Source organism: Sander lucioperca, chromosome 9 (assembly GCF_008315115.2).
Source record: "Sander lucioperca isolate FBNREF2018 chromosome 9, SLUC_FBN_1.2, whole genome shotgun sequence".
NCBI classification, from domain to species: domain Eukaryota; kingdom Metazoa; phylum Chordata; class Actinopteri; order Perciformes; family Percidae; genus Sander; species Sander lucioperca.
In genome coordinates this window covers 18,471,272-18,481,271 of record NC_050181.1, presented here as the reverse complement: position 1 = coordinate 18,481,271, position 10,000 = coordinate 18,471,272, and the positions used below count along the sequence as shown (strand labels likewise).

At 38.9% G+C, this 10,000-nt stretch overlaps 1 protein-coding gene across 2 annotated transcripts in view; it reads right to left on the bottom strand.

Annotated features, from left to right (window-relative positions):
* Positions 1-10,000, bottom strand: part of LOC116044930 (cyclin-Y-like) — a 30,683-nt gene that overhangs the window by 9,561 nt on the left and 11,122 nt on the right. For both annotated transcript variants that reach the window (XM_031292484.2, XM_031292486.2), the window contains exon 2: positions 1,123-1,197. In XM_031292484.2, the coding sequence (XP_031148344.1) occupies positions 1,123-1,197 (75 nt within the window). The remainder of the gene's footprint in view (positions 1-1,122; positions 1,198-10,000) is intronic.

Sequence of the window (10,000 nt, the reverse complement as noted above, 5' to 3'; positions counted from 1 at the left end):
GTTGTATATCTTTTTTATCTTTCTGTACAAGCTTCCATTGTGTATTTGTGGTTACATACATTGAGCAAGTACAGAGTGTGCCATGGCTGACATCAACACTATTCAGTTGCCTAAATATACAATGTCAGCAACTGGACAATATTACCTATCTATCACCCTTTCATTTGATAAGACGTTTTTGCATTTTGACTGTCTTGGTCTAAGCAATGATAAAGGAACCTTTTGTTTTGTAGGCAATGATTTAGTCATTGATGGATTTATTTCCATTTGAAACAGGAGTTCATTCTTTTGATTTAGTAATCACCTTTTGCAGGTCACATAGAGTGGTGTGCTGAATGTACCACGTGGTGAGAGGATTGTAGGCTACTTAGAGTTTTGACAACTGTAAGTTTGTTTCAGTAAATGTGCCAAAGCGTTTGAGAAAAACTGTAATAAATGTTGCAAATGACAAGCAATGATAATCATTACTTTTCTGTATCTGATAGAACATGTGATGCTCATTCATTTGAAATGCTTATTTATGCCTCACATATCATTCATTCTTTGTTTGTTTGCAGCTGGCATGTTTATCACAAATTCTCTGAATGAAGAAGCCCATAACCCCTTGCAGAAAAAGATTTAATATCAGATATGGTGCAATATAGCATCTAATATCTGTATGATAATATTCAATTTAAAAGGAAAAATGCATTTATCAGATGCAGTCTTCATACTTCAACATCACAAATATTGTCGTGCTGTTTGTCCCCAGGCCTCTGAGAGAAACAATAATCTCATGCTCATGTTCATTATGGCTCTACAAAAAAGATGTTAATAACCCCTCCCCACAGGATGCTTATGCTCTCAGTCAGATGCCTCTGAGCAATGGCATAAATTAGCAGACATCAGCCAGCCACAAAGAAACTGCTCTGGGATCACAGCCCCTACGTATGTCTTCATGGAAACTATCTTTCTCTCTCTCTTTTCATGATTGTTTTCTATGTATACAAGCATGTCAAACAAAGGCAAATGTGTCTTACTCTGATAGACTAACGTGGTGACACTGATTGCAAATCTAGTTGGCTTTAAAAGGACAATTTTAAAACTGATAAATGGGTTAATTCCTATGAAAGCGATACTCACCATCGTTCTGGGATTTGCTGAGGAATATGGTGCTGGCCCGCGGATGGTCCGACGGATTGTACTCCATATTCAACTCTGTCCAAACACAAAGCATATAGTGTCACTTTGTGAAATAGCAACAATGATCAGAGGCACACTACTGCGGTCATCTTTAATGCAAGTAACTAAAACATAAATAGTTTTCTGTATGAATGAATTTAGTTTATTAGAGTTTATTTCCGTGTCTGGCCGCTTATACACGGCCCATCCATTATAGGATTCTTAGTTCTGACACAAAACAAAATACATACATAAAGGGTACAAATATATAATGTACAATTCAACACAAAAAAGATAGATAAATACAAGGTAAATACAAGAAGGGTACTAACATAAAGTAAACATTTCAACATAAAACCCTTTCAGACCAGAATAAATGATGGAAGTAGAAAATTAACTGATTAGGCAGATACTGTAGGTATTCCAAATAAGTAGTAAGTATTATGTATTATGTAGCCTATATACTGTATGCATAGAGGGCAGTAATACACTTTTTTGACTGCCTCTTTATCACAACAAATGACCATGTTAAGTCCAGAGAGGGTTGATGGGATTGTCGAGCAATACCAACTTGCTAATTTCGTCAGCTTCAACATTACAAAATATACACTTTCTGCCATAAAATCTGGTACGTACAGATAAGCAAGGGCCCCAGAACATGAATAACTTACTTTGATTACAAGTTTGAGTTCTTTATTGTCATGTGCACAACAGTTACAGAGAAGCTGTCATTGGTGATGAAATTCTTGGATCTCCGGCTCCCTCTAACAATGCTCAAATGTATAGAATATAAGAATAAGCATAGTAAAAATAAGAAATCTAAGACATAAAACAGTTCAGAAGTTAAAACAGGGATAAAATATATAAAAAAACATAAAATAAAATATATATTTGTTGCCAAATACCTGCAAAACTAGTCTCATATTGCCAGACCTTCCTCCACAGTGCTGCAAAGGAGGGTCTGTCTAGTCTACACAGCATTCTGGGATGGGAGAAAAACGTGCTCTGGTTTATTGGCATTTCTTTAAACCAATCACAATTGTCATGGGCGGTGCTAAGCGTCGTACAGAGTATTGTTATGTACATGCACTACTGTCATATAAATTGCTTTTCGTTTTTTTCAGTTATTAGCTCTTATAGTGTAACAGATGTTGAGAAAGAAACTTTGTTGTGGGTTTGGTCAGGTTAGGGGACTTGGTTGTAATGTACTACATCTGAGTGCAAAAAATCAAAAAAGACTTTGTTAAAAAAAACATATAGAAGAACATATAGAAGATAACTGTGTTAGGACTCTTTGTGCCCAAATCAGGCAGTTTAAATGAGTTAGCCTGTATGACAGTAGCAAGGTTAGGATTTTTTTTCTTTCAACTTTTTTCAACAACTGAAACCAGGGTCAGTTACTTACAACATTTTAAGCCACAACACAAAAATAACAAATGTTATAACCATTAAAAAAAAGGTACTATGCTGAATTCTCTTGTCAATATGCAAATATAGGCCTACCTAATGGAATTCCCAGAATGCACAGCAGCTGGTGTCGAGTGTTGATATGTGATATTCAGCACCTCAAGTAAACTTTAACGAAGACTTGTGTTCCGCGGCTGCACACTGAAACAAGAGAAGCTGGGCTAACCTATCAGCTGACCAGCCTACCTGTGTGCCTTACTGCTCTCTTACATAATGAATTAACAACAGGCACACCCTGCTCCTGCACCACTCTAATGTTTCTAAGAAACTATTTTTTTTTTTTTTGTTTGATTGATTTGTCACACTAGTCATTGTACATAAGGCAAATGATAATTAACCCTGTGAGGTCTAAGGGCATTTTTAGATATCTTCTTGAATTCTCTTCTTGAATTTGTGCAATGACCTGATCCCCATGTATTTCACATCAAAATGTTCAGAACAAACTCAGCTTTCTGTATAGTGATGCCCAAAATTGTTCCAGATCAATGTATTAAGAGATAATTTGGCCCTAAGGCGGAAACATTTCTCAAATCTCTTGTGAAAACAAACCTAAACTCAATTGTTTTGGTGCTTGAAATGAGTTTACAAAAGTCCTGGGTTCATGAAAGCAGCAAAATATATGAATAAAATAGTAAAGAAAATTAAATTTTGTAATATGGCTTTTTGGGGTTTTTTTTAGGAGTGTTGTCAAACATCGCCGGTGTGTCTTTCGTCCTCAGAGGGTTAAAGGGATCCTGAGGGATCCCCCCCCGTACATTTGTACATAAGTTTTGCTCAACCCTATCTGACATGCAGCACACAGGGCTGCTGATGGACAAGTGTTAGATTTAGCAGTATTGTATGTGGTTTGAATTCTGTGTCTGCTTCTTTGAAGCATCTTGCTGCGTCAGCATCTCTATCCTTAAATGTTGCCGTCTCAGCAACACGGTGCTGCTATCGGTTACCACAGTTTTATTTTGAGGAGGCATCAGTCCTATCCATTTTCCCTAATTCTTAACTTTAGGTCTGACCATCAAACCTCTTTCAGGGTTCTGTCAGACTTTCAGATTAGGAAGTTGAAACTGACCCTGTACAGAACTACAACGGGTCCAGTTTTATCTTCAATGGCTCAAATGGAACAGAGAACAAAGATAAAGATAGTTTCTTGAGCTCCCTACAAGACGAAATCTGTCATCTTAAACTTTAAACAATGCTTTAGATTGTTCTTCTGAATCTGCCTCTTTTAGCTCATTGTTTGGTCCTAGCCAGTGGTGAAAGAAGTATTCAGATCCTTTACTTAAAGTGACTTATATGTAACTTTTAAATGTTTCTGAGACTATGTAATGTTCCATCTGATGATCATAAATGACCTGTAACAGCAAACAAGACTAACGCTATTTTTATATAGTTTTTATTAATGTCTTTGCCAGGGTCCCATTTTTGCCACGAAGTCCCAGAATGATTTGCGGCAGGTAGACGGAGCTACAGTAACACATTCTGACGGGTCACAGATTTCAGCGTGACACCGGAAAAGTCTGTTATTGTTATCTGTTGTAGTTATGGCTGATACTGGGGCAGGACCATCACAGAAAAGAAGGAGATTAAACAAAGAACAACTAAAAGCTAAAAGGGAAAGAGAAACACAATGTGTGAGACCCGAGTCAAACTCGGTCAGGCTCTCAACGGATGGAGACAATTACGGGATTGTTAATGATTTAAAACAGTCCCTCAGGTATGTAATAAGTCTATTTTATTCATAAAATAACTTTATAGTACGTGATTTGGTTGGACGTCAGTAGCCAACATTACATTACGTCCCCCTTCCATTTAGTGCAGACATTTTATTCCTTTTAGTCCGTGTTTGTGTTGGCCTACTATTTTCTTTTCCCTTGTCCCCCTGTACCTGTGTAAAGCGTCCGTGGGTTTCATATAATACGCTATATTAATCTAAGCTATTATTATGTTGGTTGCTACAACAATCTCTTAATGCTTTGGCTCGTGACAGTGACAGTGATAACGTTACCTGGTTTATCTCACGAGACATCCAAAGTAGGCTAAGTTACCGTATGAACACTGTAACTTATTCTCTTATTGTAAATGAATGATGTTCTGTCTGAGCTAAACATTCATCGTGACTATATGACCTCCTGGTAACACTAACTCAGTAATCTCCAGTGGGAAATACAGCACCGTAAAGAAAAGAGCTTTATGACAGCAGGTGTGGTAAAAACACTACCGCTTTAGTCCAAAGGGGCCGCTAGAATCAACACTAACTGAAAGTTACATATAGACACTTTAAGTAAAAGTACCAATACCACACTGTAAGAAATACTCTGTTACAAGTAAAAGTCCTGCAATGACATTTTTACTTAAGTAAAAGTATGTAAGTATTATCAGGATTATGTACTTAACGTTTTAAAAATAAAGAACTCTCCTCCCATTGTAGAAAGTGTAAAGGATCCAACCAGTTTTGTGTTTAATGGTCTCATCATCTCAGCTGGACTTGTAGGCCGTTATATTGTTGGCTAGTTTACTTTAGAATAAAACATCAGATTTTATAAACTACATGTGTTCTGTGTGCAGAAATCTTAATGTGTAAAGTAACTAGTAACTAAAGCTGTAACAGATGAATGTAGTGGAGTAAAAAGTACAATATTTCTCTCTGAAATGTAGCGGAGTAGAAGTAGAAAGAGGCATGAAAAGAAAAGACTCAAGTAAAGTACAAGTACCTCAACATTTGGACTTAAGTACAGTACTGGAGTACTGGATCCTAGCTACACAGTCTTTAGTAGAGTGTATAACATAACTCTATGTTTTAGTCTCACAGCTCTCCATTTTCTAAAAAGAAACTCAGACAAGCCGAGGCTACAGTACCTGAGGACACCAAAATGACAGAGAGGCTATGAAAATGGACCTTCTAGGTATTCTATGTAACCAAGGAAACCAAAACAGAGCTAAAAGGATTATGAACTTAAATTCATTAGGTGGACTGAAACACAATCCCCAAAGTGCTCTTTATGCCAAACGTGTAGGTGGGAAACTTTATTTTCTCTGTCTTTTTTTTTTTTAATTAGCATTTATAGTGTGAGAGGCAGGGGAGAGAAAGGGGGCAACATGCAGCGAAGGGTCCTGGGCTGGACTCAAACCCGGGCCGCCTCTGTAAGAACTTAGCCTTAATGGTACACTCTCTACCTAGAGAGCTACCAGGGCGCCCTGTAAGTAAACCACTGTTAGCTAGTCTATATCCACAACGTTCCACTTCTGGGGTTGCTCCGGTCCCGCCAGAATTTCCGCTGGATGTCCGTCATTTCAGCCAGATGTCCGTTACCTTCCTCTTTCTTTGTGTTGGCATTCTAGTTTTCTTGAGTTTTCTGTTGCATGACTAAAACTACTTTTGAACGTACACATGTTCCACCAAAACAAGTTCCTTCCCGAGGCTATTTATCAGAGGCATCGTGGCTCCGTCTGGAGGTTAGCACCGCCCAAGATGATTGTGATTGGTTTGAAGAAATGCCAATACACCAGAACACGTTTTTCTCCCATTCAGGAATGCTGTGTGGACTAGACAGACCTTCCTCTGCAGCACTGCAGAGGAAGGTCTGGCAAAGCGAGACTAACCCTGATCAAACCCACCTTGCTACCTGGGTCGCGAAGCCGAGTATATAAACCAGAGCATGTTTTTCTCCCATCCAGGAAGCCTATTTGTTTTTTGCATGGTGGTAGCAGAAGACTCATGAATATTCATTAGGGAACTCATCCCTGAATGGCTTACAAAATGTACGTTTCAGTGACACGCGGGACAAGAACGGGACATGAACCCCGGTCTCCTGGGTGAAAGTCCTGTGTTGTTTGACCCATCCACCCCCCCAACCAACCTCCTTATGCAGATCATCTTACAGTGTTGAGCTGCTGCTCTGCCTGGTGCGTTCCATGCAGACACTAAAGGTTGATTTATGCGTCTGCGTTATGCGTTATGCGTATCTGACGCTGAGAGACACTGACCAAGCGTCGTCGAAGTGTTGGGAGTGAGAACGGGTTGCCACATTCCGCTTCCCCGCTTGAAAGCCCTGTATTGTATGACCCAAACATCCACCTCCTACATGGATTTTTGCGGCCTTATAGAGCAGCAGTCAGTGTGGGGCATACAGTAATAATAAATACATAAAATACATATGAATTACAGTGCTTTACTTTTAGGAAGCTATGTGTACGAATGCGTCATGGGGACAGCCTGGTTTGAGTGGAATGTGGATCATTTCTCCTGATTAATCACACAATCATAATTCTAGAAGTCTATTTAGATGACATTGGATGTTAAGCAGGATTCAGACAATTTATATAATGAATATTGCAATATAAATACATTTAGATCAGTAAGAGATTATTAATGTCAGTTTTAAAAAAGATCTAGTTGACTGTTTAACCCTCCTGCTAGTGTTGTTCCATCTACATTATCATGTCACCCCCGTCAAACAGGAGGATGTTATCCTAACCACCCTTATACTGTTTCAACACACACACACACATACAGCCACACACACTCTGATCCTGAGTGGTAACAGACCCAGCCTAAACAAGCACAACTGACCTGCACACACATGCCCCATCCTGGGAGAGAGAGAGGGACACTTCCCTGGGAACGCACAGTCACAAACACTAAGAAATATCAGTGTATTAACAGCTGTATGTCTGCATACTTTAGCAGAAATTGTCCATAGAACGTGGTTCAGGGTTGTATTTCTGTGTTTTACATTTCAAATTGTATAATTGTTTTTCCGACAACTTTAGGCTACCACGGAGGGTGTTGGGAGAAGAAGCCCACGTTGTCGCTTTATTTTCGACCTTTGTCGCTTTTTTACGAAGTTTTTCTTGCCTTTTTTTCTCAACATTTTCGGCATTTTTTCTGACGTTTTTGTCAGGGATTTTTTCTAAACGTTTGTTGTTTTTTTCCGGCATTTTTTACAGTGGCCGAGACAGTTCAACACAAATACAAAAGCTATAACACAAACACAAAAGCTACAACACAAATACATAAGCGACAATGGAAGTGAGTGACAACCGAACTTTCCTCCTGGTCCGTTTCAGGAAGGAGGTTTAACAAACTCTGAGTCTAACCCTGATATCTGAGTTGATTTACCCTGAGATGGAAACTCTGAGTTTTCGGTTCCAGAACAGCTGATTTGAGTTGGATCAATCAACTCAGAGTAGCTTCACTCAGAGTTAAGATCGTGCACCACCACTATAAAAAGGCAGCATGAATGGAGCACTGATACTACGATTCACCATGGCAACAACCACAAACAAACGGGTCGGCGGAAATACTCATGCGCACATACAGAGAGTTTGAACATGTATTTAGTTAAAAAAAAAAAAAACACACAGTGGCTGCTGCAAAAGAGAGAGAATTTGTGTGGGAGAAAATTGCTGCTGGAGTCAATGCGTAAGTTCCAATATAGTGTATTCATTTCATATTTAATCATAAGTATAATATTACTGGTAAAATGGTATTGAACCTATAATCTATTTCATTTTGGTGCAATCCTGCGGGCGAAAAAGTCCTAGGCCTACTAATCCCATTCTGAGGTTGCAGCACCATCATCAACAGAATTATAATTCATAATCTTTTATTTCAAAGGGTTTACATCATTCACCTGCAATCCTGTGGAACTCCTTTTTAATGGCTCTTACTGGTTTGTGTCCAGGGAACACTACAAAAACGTTTAAAAAACGTTTCAGAGTGAGTCACACTCTTCCGACGGCGCTTTGCTACAGTGGCTTTACTAAAATGCTCCGCATCACCAATGTTATAAAGAAAACTGCCGTTTGCAAAAAAATGTAATGCGACACAAATAATGTGCTGGGATGTAGAGCATGTCCACGATGGGTGACGTTAGTGATATGAGGACGGATAAGGTTATGTAGGATACATAACTGATAGACTGGGAAGAAAAACGATACCGCTCAAATAGGTAGGCTAGTATCTGGAGATGAAAATACATCTATAGTCGGAGCCTCAATATCATCTCCTGACATATGTTTAACTCCCTGAGAAGTCCTACAGCTTCTTCATCAACGGGAAATGCCATGGTTTGAGGACAAAAACGGAATGAGCAGTGTTGGACAAGTTACTTCCAAAATGCAATACATTATAGATTACTAGTTACTGTATTTTGAGAGTAATTAGTTATATTACAATATTACTGTCTCTGAATTGTAATGCTTTACACTGCTTTTGCATTACTTTTGAGTTACTTTCACCAAAATAGTAGCTGAATTTCACCACCGGATCAATAAAGTCTCCTCATAGATTATTCATAATATTTTGTATAATTATTATGAATATGCATAGTAACTAAAGCTGTAAAAATAGAGAAGTAAAACTTACATTAGGCAAGTAGGTAAACATTTTTTTGTCTTTCATGACAGTCACTATGTCAGACTAGACAGACTTTTCACCATGTTTACATACGCGCGCCAGGGAGCGCTCTCTCTTCCTATTGGTCAATAAGGAACACGTCGTTGAACATGTCACACTAGGCGGAGAAAGACAAAAACATTCTGACATGCTAGACTTTTTTGCGTCGTGGTCGTGAAGCGTCCCAGACGTTAAAATCGCTGATCTTTGATGATGTCACACTACAAGAGGTGAAGACACACGTTTGTCGGTCCCGACCCTCGTCATCGGGCACCACTTTTAACGTTTGACTGCGACATGTCTGTCGGCTCAAAATCAGGCTGAATTTGTGTAGTCTGATCCTGGCATCAGGGGTCCTCGGCCTAAAGAATGGTGAAGACCCCTGCTTTAAACATTAGATTATTTTTCTTTAGCACTAAAACCTTTGGCTTTTTTAAAGCAGGAATAGGGAAACAGTTTTACGCCAAAATGTTATGTCAAAAGGGAAGAAATTGGATTTTTGTATAGTCACAGTTTTTTATTCCAACTTTGTATAATATATCATGAGATGAGATGGGAGAATGAATGTTTAAACACCTCAAATGTGTTTTTTTTTAATCTTGATGGAAAGTAGTGCATGGGGAGTAAAGGTAAAGATAGGAGAGAGACAGACAGGAAGTTGCGAGTATTTACATGGGTGTACTGAAATACTATAGACGTTGACCCTGGTTGGGAGGAGGGTCATTAGGCCTGGTCGGATGACTCATATTCAGCTGTGTGGGTCTGAAAGTGGTTTTGGTTTGGATGGGTTTTGTAACCCAGCACTCTCCCGTAAGATCTAGTCCTTATTAATGTAGATCAGAATGTCTTTTAAGTGTTTTGTGCCTCGACAGCTCAAAGCCAACGTGCCTTTCTGAAGTGATAATTAGTGTGTGGATGGTAAATGACTCTCTCATTAATAGTCAATAAATCAAACAATGACCCTCTCCTGCTGTGAAT